This window comes from Microcaecilia unicolor, chromosome 3 (assembly GCF_901765095.1).
Source record: "Microcaecilia unicolor chromosome 3, aMicUni1.1, whole genome shotgun sequence".
Taxonomy (NCBI): domain Eukaryota; kingdom Metazoa; phylum Chordata; class Amphibia; order Gymnophiona; family Siphonopidae; genus Microcaecilia; species Microcaecilia unicolor.
In genome coordinates this window covers 396,594,711-396,611,510 of record NC_044033.1, presented here as the reverse complement: position 1 = coordinate 396,611,510, position 16,800 = coordinate 396,594,711, and the positions used below count along the sequence as shown (strand labels likewise).

Below are 16,800 nucleotides of genomic sequence, written 5' to 3'. Positions count from 1 at the left end.
CAAATGAAGTCCATATGTTGCCCTATCTGGGTGAGTGGCTGATCAAAAGTATATCAAGGAAAAGTGTTGGTGTCCATGCAGAGAATTATTTGAGGGCTGGAGCTCCTGGAGTTTCTCAAATACCCCGAGTCACACCTGTACAATGGAGCCCTTCTGGATATGGTGCAAGCTCGGGCCTTCCTGCCTCGAGCTAGAGTGGATGCCCTCGTCACTTGTCAGTAGCAGCTTGCAGGTCACAGCTCAGCAGATGTTGAAGTTGCTAGGCCATTTGGCCTCCACAGTACATTGTAATGCACCTACTCTTGAGAGGCGCCCAATGATCTTTCTAGTTTCCCAGTTGTAGCAAGTTAAGGACAACCTAGCAGATGTCATCCAGATCTCCACAGAGCTGACTCAGATATAGCTCTAGTGCACAATCCGGACCATTGTGATCTTGAGATTACCATTCCAAATTTCTTTGCACCATAATGTGCTGACCATGAATGTATCCACTCTGGGCTGGGGGGCTCATGAGGATCGGGCTTCACACTTAGGGGACTTGGGATTCTCACATCCCCTCCCACCTCCCCTTGGAATTGTATTCCTTCAGCTGTAGTATTGGACTGCTAGTCCTGTGTTTGTGCCTCAGTCGGAAAGGCTCCCATGTATGTGCGGTGGGACGCTGTCAAAGGCTTCTTTAAAGAGATACTATGCTGGGCAGCATCCACACCGGGCTTTGTCGGGTGATGTTACCCATATGTGAGAATACATGTCCTGCTGTCCTTGGAGAACACCTGCTAAAGGTAACTATCTTTGCTGTTGTAAGGTACTATAATGTTTTTTTCTTGCTTTAGTTTAACTCTCTCCTTTGTCACTTCGACAGGCTTTTGGTGCTGTGGAAGCAATTTCCGATAGAGTCTGCATCCACTCCGATGGGAAGATAAATGTGGAGGTCTCAGCAGAAGACTTGCTGTCCTGCTGTGGCTTGCAGTGTGGAATGGGGTAAGGTGTTCTTAATTTGTAAAGCATGTAGTCCTCCCTCCTTCTCCCCCTCCTCCTGTTACTTTCTTTTAAAACTGAAATCAAATGCTCCTGTCCAAGTCTGTGCACATTGCTTAACTTCTTGTTTTGTTCCTTCCAAGAGCCTGTTTAAGTTTTGAAAGCAAACTGTTCCTATCAATGTGTACCACCCAGATTTTATCATGCTTGTTACCAGGCAAGTAGGCACTGATTTGCCTTGTCTGGTCCTCCCGAGGCTCCAACCAGCCACCACACTGCATTGAACCTCCAGTGAAATTGTGGCCATGACATATGGCGCTTTTCAAGTTCTTCTGATGTAAGAAGGGACAGTACAAAACCGTGCAGCTTCTTTAGTCCTTCATCTCCCATCTAGTCCAAGTAAAAATCTGATGTCTGATTTTAATGCATGGATTTGATACCCATGTCTCTCCAAAAGTTAACTGTATTGAACAGTTGGGGAAGAACCCTGATCTGTGGTGTCACCTCTTCTACCCCCATAATTTAAAATTTTTTCATATGGTCCTTGATCCCCATCTTTAGTCTTTGATGGCCATAATGGGTAAGACACAGTAGTAGCAGTATCTGTTATGAGTAAATGTTTAACTTTTAAATGCTGTGATCTAAGCATTACTGGAAGGGAGATATTGGCGGTATACAAGAATTTGAGTTGAACTTAAATGTTGTAATTTTTGCTTTAGCTTTGTAAACCTCAGCACTTGTATGAAAGGTGTCTCTAGAGATCCCAGTAAACTATACTTTTTCATATTTTAAGTAGTCCTCTGACAAAAGCAATACAGCAGAAGTGCTTGGATATCTTCTTTGCATATTTGAATAATTGTGGCACAAAGCTGCATTATTTGCTGGAGAGGATCATAAGTACATAAGTAATGCCATACTGGGAAAAGACCAAGGGTCCATCGAGCCCAGCATCCTGTCCACGACAGCGGCCAATCCAGGCCAAGGGCACCTGGCAAGCTTCCCAAACGTACAAACATTCTATACATGTTATTCCTGGAATTTTGGAGTTTTCCAAGTCCGTTTAGTAGCGGTTTATGGACTTGTCCTTTAGGAAACCGTCCAACCCCTTTTTAAACTCTGCTAAGCTAACCGCCTTCACCACTTTCTCCGGCAACGAATTCCAGAGTTTAATTACACGTTGGGTGAAGAAAAATTTTCTCCGATTTGTTTTAAATTTACTACACTGTAGTTTAATCGCATGCCCCCTAGTCCTAGTATTTTTGGAAAGCGTGAACAGACGCTTCACATCCACCTGTTCCACTCCACTCATTATTTTATATACCTCTATCATGTCTCCCCTCAGCCGTCTCTTCTCCAAGCTGTATAGCCCTAGCCTCCTTAGTCTTTCTTCATAGGGAAGTCGTCCCATCCCCGCTATCATTTTAGTCGCCCTTCGCTGCACCTTTTCCAATTCTACTATATCTTTCTTGAGATGCGGCGACCATAATTGAACACAATACTCAAGGTGCGGTCGCACCATGGAGCGATACAACAGCATTATAACATCCTCACACCTGTTTTCCATACCTTTCCTGATAATACCCAACATTCTATTCGCTTTCTTAGCCGCAGCAGCACACTGAGCAGAAGGTTTCAGTGTGTTATCGACGACGACACCCAGATCCCTTTCTTGGTCCATAACTCCTAACGTGGAACCTTGCATGACGTAGCTATAATTCGGGTTCTTTTTTCCCACATGCATCACCTTGCACTTGCTCACATTAAACATCATCTGCCATTTAGCCTCCCAGTCTCGTAAGGTCCTCTTGTAATTTTTCACAATCCTGTCGCGATTTAACGACTTTGAATAACTTTGTGTCATCAGCAAATTTAATTACCTTGCTAGTTACTCCCATCTCTAAATCATTTATAAATATATTAAAAAGCAGCGGTCCTAGCACGGACCCCTGAGGAACCCCACTAACTACCCTTCTCCATTGTGAATACTGCCCATTTAACCCCACTCTCTGTTTCCTATCCTTCAACCAGTTTTTAATCCACAATAGGACATTTCCTCCTATCCCATGACCCTCCAATTTCCTCTGTAGCCTTTCATGAGGTACCTTGTCAAACGCCTTTTGAAAATCCAGATACACAATATCAACCGACTCCCCTTTGTCCACATGTTTGTTCACTCCTTCAAAGAATTGAAGTAAATTGGTCAGGCAAGATTTCCCCACACAAAAGCCATGCTGACTTGGTCTCAGTAATCCATGTCCTCGGATGTGCTCTGTAATTTTGTTTTTGATAATAGCCTCTACCATTTTCCCGGATCTTCCCTGGTGGGCCATAGCAAGCCTAAGGTTCCTGGGGGGTGTAGCTGAAAAATAACTCACTTGCCCACTCTATAATATTCTATTGGTCCTTTTTCCCCTCTAGGTGCAATGGAGGCTATCCTTCAGGAGCATGGCATTTCTGGATGAAAAAGGGTCTTGTGTCTGGTGGTCTGTATGACTCCCATGTGGGTAGGTACCATTGAAGAGAGGAGCACACTGGTATAAATCTTGTGGCCCAAGAACCAGCATCTAAGAACAAATACTTGGCAGAGGCTTGATGCATAAAATTAAAGGAAAACAGTTGGCTATTCTGATTGTAATCATGTGTGTTGGAGGCAAATGTAAAGACAACTTTTTTTTTTTAAATTGGACTAATTTAATACATTTTTGACTAGCTTTCAAAGGCAAAATACCTTCTTCAGATGCATTTTGAAAGCTAGTCAAAAAATTACCTTTCTTATTGGACTCATATTTTCTTTTGTATTTCTAATTACTTTTAAATGTAGACCAACATAGCTACAACACTATTTTGTCCAAACTTAGTGCAATATTCAGTTTAACATGACAGCCCACTGTTTCGACAGTGCAGTTTTTGTCTTTTTTTTTTTTGCCTGGCAGGTTAATTTGGGTTGGGGTGGGATTCCAGATCATTGGTCAGAACCTTCATTTTGACAACCAAAGGCATTTCCACCAGAATTTAGTATCTTAAACTACCCGGTCCCTCTGTACACCTAGCCATTAGAGGACCAGACTAATGGGTGGGCAGTTTCCTGAGAACCGGGGAAGCCCAGTTCAAATCCTGCTGCTGCTCATTGTGATCCTGGGCAAGTCACTTAACTCTCTATTGCCTCAGATGCAAACTCTCCCCCCTTCTCCTGTTTACTGAGCCACGTACCAATGCCGACACAGCCCATTCAAAGTGAATGGTCTGTGTCGGCATTTGCGCTCGGCTTAGTAAACAGGGGGGCTAGACTGTGAGGTCTGCAGGAACAGGAAAATAGGTAAGGTAGGTAACTCCATTAATTTCTACTGGAAAAAATGTGAGCTAAATCCAGAATTTATGGCTCTTCAGTGAGGGACTAAAAATCCAGTATCCAGAACCTGGTAGGCTGTATGTACCCTGTTGTTAACTGCCAACAGCTGTGTGATGGCTGGGATAGAGCCAGGCCAGGTTGTGGGATTGAATACTATTCCATGTAACACTTAATGGCACAGCCACTGAGTGGCCCCCAGTGGTGTCCTTGATTAAAACTTTTTTTCACTTAAGTTTCAAGCCTTCAGTACAGGGCTCACTGTGCAGTTTTGGACAACAATTTGCCATAATTAGTCCTGGGGAACAATGTCCTTGTGTAGCTGTAGGTAGTCTGATACAGTAGAAGGATGCTTGCTTTTTGGGTATTTTTATAATCTTAATTGTGGGTGTATGACTATCCTTCTATTGCTATCTCTGATCATGAGGAACGTTTGTCTTGTTTCTGTTTCTTTGCCTTGAGGCTTCAGTTGTAATATAGGTGCTAGAGCCCTGGGTTTGCTTAAGATGAGAGCTACACTTGAGTCTTCTGTAGCTTAATAGGAGACCGGGTACTGTGCTATGCTATGGTACTGATGAACAAGTGTGACCCTGCCATTGAGTCTTTTATAATCCCTGACGCAAACATTGTGCAGAAACATGGCCATGTTGAGTTTTAAGAAAAGAATTAGTTTGATAAAGAGGGAGAAATCTTATGATTGTAAATTTCCTCTTCTTTAATATGTTACTTGTAAACTGTGTAGCAGTACAATTTTGCATGTTATATTGAGCAACTGTAAACATGTACAGTTGTGGCCTTGTAGGTTTTGAAATTTTATGTATGGATATACATACATACTAGTGATTGTCTGTTTTTTATAGTTTTATTAAAAATTTAACGGCTATGAATCCAGTAAATTAAGTCGTATCAGTTACTCTGCTATACTGCTTTCTTATCCTTTTTTATTGCCACCTTTTTTTGGTTGGTTTGTTTCCACAGGATGCAGACCATATTCCATCCCACCCTGTGAGCACCATGTCAATGGCTCTCGACCCTCCTGCACTGGAGAAGAAGGAAACACTCCCAAGTGTGTGAAAGACTGTGAGGATGGTTACACTCCCTCCTACAAGCAGGATAAACACTATGGTAGGAGCCTTTTTTTTTTTTTTTATTGTTTTCTGTTTCATATACATGATTATAGCTACTAAATCTCTCATTTAGTAATGTAGCATATTATGCCATACATTACATTGTTTGAATATTTTTTCACTGCTATAATTATCTATTGCCTATGTTTGAATTATTATTGCTATAAACTGCCTTGATTGAATTTCTTCAAAAAGGTGATAAATCCAAATAAATTGTAGTGCTGGGGGGGGGGGGGGGGGGGGGGGCGGGGTGCAGCAGAGACAGGTACCAGACAGGTGGGGTCTCTCTATTTCTGTACCCACTAGTTAAACATTTGTGCTGAACTTGCATAAATGTTGTAGTAAATTTATCCCTTTACCTTTAACTTGCTATCCTTTATTTGATTGGGGGGGGGAGGGGGCACACTGTAGCTGTACAGCATGGGGTGGGTAGAAGAAAGTAATGCAGGATGGTAGTATGTGGATTCTGCTTTAGGATGGTGTGATTACAAATTTTTTTTTTAATTATGGGGCTTATTTTCAAAGCACTTAGATTTACAAAGTTATATAGGTTACTATGTGCTTTGAAAATGAGCCTCGATTTATATCTCGCAGATATTTCTGAAGAGATGGTTATGGTCCAGCCTAGCTAGACCTAGTTTTATGTCAGATATTTTCAAGTTTAATATGTTAAACCACCTTTTGCAGTTTTCACCTGAATTGCTGCAGCAGGCGTTTAGTTTGTTTCTCTCTCATCAAAAAAAATGTTTTCTGAATTAATTTTATTAAAATTTGAACAAGTATAACTACAACCGTAAACAAGGACATAAAAGTGAAATTGACATTACAGCACATTCAGCCTGCTGTAACTGAAGTCAATAAATAAGTGTCTCCATATCTTCCACTTCTGAAGTCCTTAATGGTAAGCCTGAAGAAGAAAGCCATTGTTCATATTTATTCCCCTCCCTTCCCTTTCTTCCCCTGTTCCTTCTACCCTCTCTGTCATTGTAATTGATTCATCAGTACATTGTAAGCCACTTTGAGTCTGCTTTATGTGGAAAGAAAAGTGGGGTATAAATGTTCAAAAATAAATTTATATAGTAGAGTCCAGTCTCACCACATATAAATGTTGACATTCGAATCCTTCCAATGTGCAATCAGTTTTAATGCCACAGTGATGAAGTCAGATTTACCTTCATCTGACAACTTAATAGAAATAGCTACAGATTTCCATAGAATATATTTAGGGTGCAGTGGAGCTTGAAATTGAAGAATGTCTTGAATTTTTGACCACACATCTGACCCTAGGCTTTTCAAATTATGACAGTCAAAAATAAGATGTATCAAAGTACCAATATCAGATTGACATGACCAGCATAAATCAGAATTGCTAGATCCAGGTAATTTGCTTTTTCTTGGTGTCTGTAGCATTTTGTGATAGAGAAAGTACATGGATTGGATCAGACAAGGATAAAGAGGCTCTAGGACCATATAACATTCCATTGGGATTCTGAGATGGAATTACCAATATCCTTCTCCCAAACCTGTGTAGAATACTGTGGCATGAATGAGTGAGGGAGGCTTGGAAGTCCTTATTTAAAAAAAACAAAATTGCAGCTTGATGATATAAAACAAGGACCACTATTAAAATTTTCAATTTGTTTAGTAGGATGAAAGTCACTAAAGTCTTTCTTTATTAGTGGATTTTACAGCATGCTACAGTTGTAACCATTACAAAAATTGGGAATCCGGAATACTGTATTCAGTCCGTAATTGAGCAAAAGTCTTAAAACTTTCCTTGTATAATTGGCTGAGAAACCAAATATCACACTTTTGCCAAATGTACCAATTTAGAGGTTCTTTATTTTTGAAAATGTTTATTATTCCATAAAACTATATCTTCAAAGGTTTTAGGATGTTTAGGCAGTAAATGCGCTATAGAAATGATTTGTAGTAGTAAATGGGATATGTGTTGAAAAGCTCTCATAGCTAAAATAACAAATTTATATGAAGAGATGCATTTGATCTAACAGAGAAATGTGAGCTCACACATGTATAAGGTCTACTCAACATGATTTCAACCTTAAGCCAAATAGGAATATTATCAGTGACTTCACATTTAAACCACCAAGAGCCCTTAGAAAGGATGAAAGAATTGATACATCGCAGAATTAGGGAAAATAATCCCACCTTTGTTTCAAGTTTTATTTTGGCGGATATACGTTGGTTTTGTTCCACAAGAATTTCAGCAACATTTTATGGATTTGTAAAAAGTCAGGAATTGAAGTGATAGCACACTTAAGTGATTTATTTGAAGAGCTAAAGTCATCTTTATAGATTCAAGTCTATCCCACCAACTGAGGTGTAGAGGAGACTTAGTTATTGCAGTTTTTAAGGATTGTAATAATATATCCATATTCTTAATGAATTTCAGGGATAGCGCAGCATAAATATATACCTAGTTATTTAACATATGATAGTTCGAGTTTTAAATTGGAACAAATTCAGGTCTTGTGTGTTAACACCCTCATGCAGGGGAAGGCATTCCATTGTGTCCCAATTTATCTTATAGCCAGAAATTGTGGAGAATTATTTGATTAATGAATGGAGAAGATGGTAGTACATATATGAAAGTCATCTGCGTAAATGCCTTTAATGTCAGTTAGAACAGATTTCTATAGCCAGGGGTTCAATTGCAATATTATTTTATTTATTTATTTATTTATTGCATTTGTATCCCACATTTTCCCACCTATTTGCAGGCTCAATGTGGCTTACAGAGGTCTGTTATGGCAATGCCATTCCAGTGAGTCAGATACGATTGGTGATGTAAAGAGATTGAGAGTGGGAAAGAGTTTAAAGAAGAGTTTCAGACTGGTGAGGATTAGTGTGGATGTAAAGTTAAACTATGGGTCCTCTTTGTAGGCTTTGTTGAAGAGATACGTCTTCAGGGATTTACGAAAGTTAGGTAGTTCTTCGATTGTTTTCAGGTCGGCAGGTAAAGCGTTTCATAGCTGCGTGCTCATGTCAGAGAAGGAAGTCGCATGTATAAGCTTATATTTTAGTCCTTTGCAGTTGGGGAAGTGTAGATTCAGAAATTTTCGAGATCTTTTGGCATTTCTGGGAGGCAGGTCTACAAGGTTTAGCATGTAAGTCGGGCCGTCTCCGTGGATGATTTTGTGTACAATCGTGCAGATCTTGAACGGGGTATGTTCCTTAAGTGGGAGCCAGTGAAGTTTTTCTCTTAGGGGTTTTGCAGTTTCAAATTTTGGTTTTCCAAATATGAGTCTGGCGGCGGTATTCTGGGCTGTTTGGAGTTTCTTGATGGTTTGTTCTTTGCAGCCAGCGTAGAGTGCGTTGCAATAGTCCAGGTGACTTAGTACCAGTGACTGTATCAGGATCCGGAAGATGGATCTAGGGAAAAAGGGTTTTACTCTTTTGAGTTTCCACATGGCGTGGAACACTTTTTTCGTTGTGTTCTTCACGTGGGTTTCAAGCGTGAGGTTTTGGTCAATGGTGACTCCAAGAATTTTCAGATTGTTTGAGATAGGAAGAGAAAAGTTTGGTGTGGTTATAGAGGTGACGTTGTTTGTATTGTATTGTGAGGTGAGTACAAGACATTGTGTTTTTTCTGCATTAAGTTTTAACTGGAATGCGTCTGCCCAGGAGTGCATGATTTGAAGGCTTTGGTTGATCTCATTGGTGATTTCGTTTAGGTCATATTTGAACGGGATGTAGATCGTGACATCATCTGCATATATGTAAGGGTTAAGGTTTTGGTTAGCTAGTGATTTAGCTAAAGGTATCATCATCAAGTTGAAGAGGGTTGGTGAGAGGGGGGATCCTTGGGGTACTCCACATTCTGGTGTCCATGGGGTTGATAAATATGCGTTCATTGTTACTTGGTATGATCTCGTGGTTAGGAATCCTTTGAACCATTTAAGAACTTCACCTCCGACTCCGAATATGTATATGTAATAGTAAACCATGATCAACCATATCAAAAGCACTGGACATGTCGAATTGTAGGAGGAGTATGTTATTTCCAGTGGCAATTGTTTGTTTGAAGGAGTTCATTACAGACACTAATACAGTTTCCGTGCTATGATTCGACCGAAAACCTGATTGGGACTCATGCAAAATTGAGCGTTTATCTAGATAGTCGGCTTTAGTACATTGGTAAAATAAATATATTGTTTTGAATAATTTTGGGTCTGAATCCAAAGTGCTGAAGCATGAGGAAAAGATATCTCCAACCCTATTGAAAGCTTTCTTCGCATCCAGGGATAGCGCAATTAATTTTTCCTGAGAACAATTTGCCAATGGGACAATATTACCAAAGAGACGAGCATTATCACTAGTGGCCCTATTATCAATAAATTAAGCTCTTCAAAGATTGTGCAGCTTCCATGATATCTTTGGTATGGTTTGCAACTGTGCATCATGAGTGGTAAGGCTATTTTTGGCCATGTCTAGGTGAGACAAGTGAGGATAGCCGTTTTTTACTACTACTTTCAGTTCTGCTAAAGTCTCCTTGTTATCTTTTATGAGATCTTTCACCTGCAATATCTCCTGCATGAGCGTGCTCAAGGAGACCTCCTTTCACTAGATGCATTGGTGGCTTTTGAGTCAGTGAATTTATTTTATAAAAGCGTTTAGAAGCTATAGGTTTAGATGGAATTGTTATTTTTGTGTCTCGAAAGGGCAGGATCAGTCATCTTTGGAATTGAAATTGGTATTCCACAAGATTCTGCGTTATCGGGAACTTAATTTAATATTTTTTTACAACCAGTTTATTAGGTGGGTTGTGAGTTGAATACAGAATTTATTTTATTATTATTATTTGTTACATTTGTACCCCACATTTTCACACCTATTTGCAAGCTCAATTCGCCAATTCGATTGATAACAAATACAGGTTGTATTGTGATCTAATGAGGTAGGTGTGTATCAAGCAACATGAGGGTCGAAGGGAATATAGATTGTATATTGTCCAGTAAGATCATTGGTTATGCTGTGTTGCTGGGTGTGGGGATTTACGGTGGATCGGTGGGGTAAGCCTTTTTGAAGAGGTGATTTTTAGTGATTTGCTGAAGTTTAATTGGTGATGGATTGTTTTCACAGCTTTTGGGAGTCCATTCCATAGTTGTGCACTTATGTAGGAGAAGTAGGATGCGTAAGTTGTTTTGTATTTGCCAACGACATTCAGTTAATTTTTTTTGAAAATGAGTGATCATCATAAAGATATGTTGAAGTATCTTGGTTTATATTTAAATATGGTGAAACAATGGATGAAGGCGAATAGGTTAAAATTGAATATAGCGAAGACCCAAGTGGTGATAACTAGCTCTTCGACTCCTGATTTTCCTCTATGCTTTGAGATTGAGATTGACAAGATAAAGATGTCTTTGGTAGATAAAATGTGCTCACTTGGAGTGATTTTTAGATCCAGCTTTGAATATTCGTGAGCATATTAAAAAAAAATTTTTGGATTATTCTACACTGGTTCGATTTAAAGATCTATCAGTTCAGAATTTCCGTATTGTTGTGCAGAGCACAATAATACTGTGCTTTGATTATTGTAACACCTTATTGCGTCTTTTGAGGAAGTCTGATGTCTCTGTCGCTAGAGTTTTTGTGTGGTTGAATAGATTTGATCATATTTCTCCTGTGTTGATGCATTTGTATTAGTTACCTGTTGAGTAAAATATAACACTATTATTATTATTTTTTGTTACATTTGTACCCCGCGCTTTCCCACTCATGGCAGGCTCAATGCGGCTTACAGGGGGCAATGGAGGGTTAAGTGACTTGCCCAGAGTCACAAGGAGCTGCCTGTGCCTGAAGTGGGAATCGAACTCAGTTCCTCAGTTCCCCAGGACCAAAGTCCACCACCCTAACCGCTAGGCCACTCCTGCACTCCTACTGGTGGTTTTTAAAGTTTTGACTAATGCCATTTTTCCGACTGTTGTGGCATATTTGCATCTGCATCAACCAGTTCAGTCTGTAGGATCATAGACTGCTGTTCTGTATGATGTGCCGTCTTTTCGCATGGTTAGACTTGAAGATTTAAGATTGAATATTTTTTATATATCTGCACCGAAGGCTTGGATGGACTGGCTTATCAAGTTCGTTTTTTTGCAATCTATATCGCAGTTTAAGACGTTAAACAGTGTTATCTCAGCAGGATTTTGGTCCAGTAATCTAAATAATGCTTATTAAGTGGATTATACATATGTATTACAGATGAGTTATTTTTTTGAAGAGATTTAATGATTTATGAACGTTGATATGTGGGCTATATGAACTTTTACAATAAACAATTACAGCCCCAAAATAGCACGGCTCCAACGGAGCTTTACACCAAAAATCTGTAGCTAGACAGAGATTCTAGTTTCCCTGAAGGAAATGCTTTATGTGTAAGAATGTATTTTATTCTATAAGAAATTGAGTCCATGCTCAACAATCTCAGAAGGGGCATTAGACAATCAAATGTTGGTGTTTATGTATATATAAAACAGCTTGTGACTATTGTAAGGAGAGTCAACTGAAACATTGAAGGACATACCAACATATGAATCCAGATTGAAATGACAGCCTTTTTTAGGGGGGGGGGAGGGCAGCCTGCTTTTTATGTTGTTGTGTGTTCTTATTTGGTTATCAGAAGTTTAGGTTGTAAAAGAAGCACACATTCAGATTGGCAACAAACTTAACATTTTTGCTGTTTTTGTTTTTTTTCTCCCCTCGTTTCTACCACCGCCTGCCCTGATTCTTTAGGTTCCTCCTCTTACAGTGTCCCCAGCATGGAGCAGGAGATCATGGCAGAGATTTATAAGAATGGACCTGTAGAAGGAGCTTTTGCAGTCTATGAGGACTTCCTCATGTACAAGTCAGGTGTGTGCTGCGGAACACTCTAGCAAGACCTCAGCCCTTTCTAGCATAGTTTTTGTTCTTGAAATTTGTCAGCAGGTGAGAGTGGTTACTGTTCTCTAAAAGGCTCAACGTGCTACATGGTCCATGTATGGTAATGTAGTACCAAATTTAAAATATATACAAGTTTTAAAAGTACACAATTCTAGTGTGACAAAGTGGTGCATTTCACCCCTTCAGAGCTGGGCCAACTACTCGGGGCCGCTTGTCTTCCCCTTTTCTAAATCAAGCACCCTATGGCAGCTGTTGTGCTGTGCGGTGCTCTCCTTCCTGTGCCGTGGTGCTTGGGATTCTGTGGTACATTCATCTGTCTCTTATTGTCAGGATAAGTATGCCCATATCCAAATGGAGGACAGATCATTGTAATGGGCACGCTTACTCAAAATATGTCTATAGTGTCCATCCTGATAGCTTCCTTTTAGGTAAAAAAAAAAAACAGGTATCTTTTATCCTAATGTCATCCCCTACCCCTAAATGCTTTGATAGTACTCCTTGCCATCTTGAGTGTTCTGTTTTCGCACTTGTGTGTGTGGTGTCTTAAGATACGAAAGTGGTTACTAGATGGAAGCAAGTTGCAGCTCTCATGAGCTGCTGTCACTGCTGCTTTCACGTTCACCAGTTCGGCGTTAGCAGGCATAGAAGCTGCTTGCTTTGCCACTGACAAGAGCAGAGCAGTGCAGAGCAGAAAAAAGCTGCAGAGCAACTAGTTATCTCAGTAAGTTAACACCAGCAGACTTTCTTCACTCCAACAATAGCAATAGATAATTCACTTCATGAACTGGAGTTTCAAGAGAGGGCTAATCCCCTTTTGGAGGCAACTCTGTAACACCATATTCTGATGTTTCCAACCTTTCTACTCAAGAGTAGTTCGTATAATTTCCAATTCTTAATGTTCATCTTGTTAGTGAAAGAAACAAATTATTAATGTTGACAAACTCATTGTGTTAGGAATTCATGCCCTTGATCTTGCTGATGCACATTACTCAAGGCTACAGAGCAGTGAACAATCATAATAAAATCAGAATGCAGCACAAAATAACAGCATTATAACTACACTGCAACACAAATGTCATAAAACGTCTTAAGAACTGCACTAAGATATAACTTTAAAAATAATTATGAATAGCCAGGCTTTACATACTTTGCTGAAACATACACCGGAGCATTGCTTTCCAGTACTTTGGCCCTACTGCTCCTGATGTGAACAGTGATGAATACTTAGCATGTGGATCTTTTCCATTGTAACTTCACAAGTGTAATGAATGCCTGTATACATGTGTTTTTTAAAATAATTGGCCTCTCTTCTTTCCAGGTGTTTATCGCCATGTCACTGGAGATGAGGTTGGCGGTCATGCCATAAGGGTTCTGGGCTGGGGTGTGGAAGGTGACACAAAATACTGGCTGATTGCCAATTCTTGGAACACTGACTGGGGTGACAATGGTAAGGAAATCAGAATGTTCACTGCTGCTATTGCTAGGGATCTGTACTAGATCATTCAACAGGATTTCGGTGCATTTTATATTCTTATTGGCTGACCCCTTAGCGTGTTTGTCCAGCAGGATCTCTCAGTGAGGAGAGGGCCAAATAATATCAAATTGCTGAGGGTACATCAAGGTTACCAAAGTTTGTGATTTATTCCCCCCTCCTCCTCTCACCATTTGAAACGGGGATTCTATTTTGTGTCCCAGACTATGTATGTATTGTATTATATTGTATCTTTTTTGCTGGTTGAAATGTTTCTAAGATCAATAAAGAGATCTCTACAAATTTTAAAAGGGGGAGCCCCGCCCCCCCCACTATATGGATGCCTGGTACCTTTGTCTACTAGTGTCAGGTTATTCATGAATGCCACATTTTTAAATGATTTGCAGGTTTCATGTTTAATATCAGTACCAAGCTTTTTAAATGTTTTGTACCCACAGAAGGCAAAATCTTTGGTTGTATAAGTCATTATACAGGCAAAAGTGGTCTGTCCTAGATTAGGTGGGATTTAGATACATTTCAGAGATGGGTTTTAAACTTATAGAGAGGTGTAATGGAGCATATAAAATAAAAACAGGCAAATAGCAGGTAACAGTGTGTATGGATAAAGTTTTCAGCAGAACTCACGCTGGGTGCTATTGATACAGCAATCAATTTTAATGCAGAATATACAGTTGCTTCCAAAGTAAAGAACTCTTTCCCTGGCTATGTATTGTCTTGGTGGTGTCCATCCAGGTATGAAAGATGACAGTTCAGACTTGCAGGACCATATCCTCACTCACTGAGGCAAACCATTGCATGGATGTGATCATCCTGAACTGGATAGGAGACTTTTCTAACAGCTTTCCATGAGAAATGCTTCTTCAGTCATACCTTCTAAAGTGTGCCAGGTTGCATTGGTTTTCTGCAATGTATGTAATGTGATTTTTCTTCCTTCCCCATAGGTTATTTCAAGATTGTGCGAGGAGAGGACCACTGTGGGATAGAATCGGGAATAGTGGCTGGAGTACCCAAAACAGAGGTGTACTGAGACCGGAAGATAGAAGCATGCCACATGAAAGAGAGTGCAATTTAGCCATATTTAGCACTTTTAAATTGAGAAAAATTGGATCCTGTTCATAGTTCTAGAACAATTTTAATCACGATTGAGAAGAATCTGCCTTTTATTTTATGTGAAATACTAGTTTCAGCAAACCTTTTGCTGTAGTAAAGAAATGGAGGAGTAACCTAGTGGTTTGAAAGTTGGGTAGGGAAGTTGGGGTTCAGATCCCACTTCTGTTGATGCCCCTTATAATCTTGGTCAAGTCACTTTACCCTCCATCGTTCCAGATACAGACTTAGATTGTAAACCCTCCGGGGCAGGGAGATGCCTACTGTACCTGAACTATAACTCACCTTGAGCTTGGCTTTGAAAAAGGTAATTTAAAAATCTATATCCAAGCAGTGAACAGATTGAGATGGGTTTAACTCTTCAGTAAAATGAGGGTTGTCTACTGATTTGTCTTGTTTCCAACCTTCTGCAGCTCCTGTCTGTTTTCATAATCTATCAGCTACTCCCTGATTATATATATATATATATATGTATAGTAGAACAGTTGGGATTTTCTTTTTGTTTTTTCAAAGGTGACAATAAGTTTTCTTAGTCTGAGACTATTTTACTTTCAGTGCAGTAATAGGCAACTAGTGCATTTAAAATATCCTGTCACGTATACATGCACGATATATTTTTTTGGGGGGTGGGGGGGAATACAAAACTTGAGGGGAATTGTAAATGTGCTCCCTCCCCAGTAATCGAGAAGCATTAGTGGTGTATTTTACATTGCTGCCAAACAAATCTGCTACCCTCAGCCTTTACATTTACCCTGTAGGTGGCCAGTGTAGTTTATTGTATTTTAGGGAACTGATCTCTTTAGATTGCTTGGTGTGAGGACTGGGAATTTTAACCACTTGCAAACATTCATTAGAACACCTGACTCTCACTACGTGGGCAGGCACAAGGTTCAGAAAGGAGGAACTGTAGCCTAAAATGTTCCGCTAATGTAGTCTTCTATCATAGAGTACTTCATGCAAGAGTGAGAGAAGATGACATTTCCATTACTACCTTTTTTTTTCTGATTTAGTAGAGTTTTCTTTGAAGAGACATATTTTTGTTGATCCTGATTGTTTAATAATTTGACCATAAATGGGCTGGTTTTGAAGTGCAGAGTCTGCTAGTTTGTGGTCATAAATGTCATTTTGTTTTCTTAAGACTTCTGTAATTTTTTTTTTCTCAGTGGCTTTTTATTGTAAACTGCAATCACTCATGTGAATGTAAACAAGTTTTATGCCAATAAATGCCTTTTCCCTGGATTTGTTTTGTTTGTAGGTCATTCCATCACCCTCTGAATGAAGGTATCACTGACTTTTGCAAACTCAGTAGTAGTATCTTTTGGATAATTCTTAGCTTGGCTCAGTAACAGGGAGCACCTGCAAGGAATCAATTTGTGCTGATTTTTTTCCAAGATTCCATTGACTTGGAAAGAAATATTTTATGTGCAAGTGGCCAAGAATGCTTGTTCATCTTGGGGTAAAATAGCTCTCAAAAAATACAAACAATTAAACTTGCTGTGATATACCAGGGAAAAGCTGCATAAAGTTAATAGGACCCACACCATTGTCAACAAAAAGAAAAAAGTCTTAATGCATTTCTATGGGAGAAGCAGTTCCAGCAGTATAGTGACATTACATTGAAAGAGCGTATATGAAATGCTCCTTTCAAATTTCCCCAGCCCTCTCCTCTTCTTTCCCAGTCAAACAAACCATGAGGTACTGGAAGGAATTCCATGAGCCATGATTAATATGCTTTCCATACTTTTATTTGTTTTTAACAGGGCAGATATCTACAACCACTCTGTGCTATATAATATCATTTAACTTCCAAGACACTTTAAGTGTTTTAATTTTCAATCTCAAGACTT

The 16,800-nt window shown here is 39.5% G+C and overlaps 1 protein-coding gene across 3 annotated transcripts in view; it reads left to right on the top strand.

The window, feature by feature from the left end:
• CTSB (cathepsin B) overlaps window positions 1–16,192 on the top strand; it is a 69,759-nt gene extending 53,567 nt beyond the window's left edge. For 2 of the 3 annotated variants that reach the window (XM_030198725.1, XM_030198726.1), the window contains exons 5-10: window positions 863–981; window positions 3,397–3,482; window positions 5,303–5,449; window positions 12,208–12,324; window positions 13,673–13,801; window positions 14,788–16,192. In XM_030198725.1, coding sequence (XP_030054585.1) covers window positions 863–981; window positions 3,397–3,482; window positions 5,303–5,449; window positions 12,208–12,324; window positions 13,673–13,801; window positions 14,788–14,873 — 684 coding nt within the window. In that variant the 3' untranslated portion in view covers window positions 14,874–16,192. The remainder of the gene's footprint in view (window positions 1–862; window positions 982–3,396; window positions 3,483–5,302; window positions 5,450–12,207; window positions 12,325–13,672; window positions 13,802–14,787) is intronic. The other variant, XM_030198727.1, reaches the window with a different exon arrangement.
• Window positions 16,193–16,800: the final 608 nt, after the last annotated feature.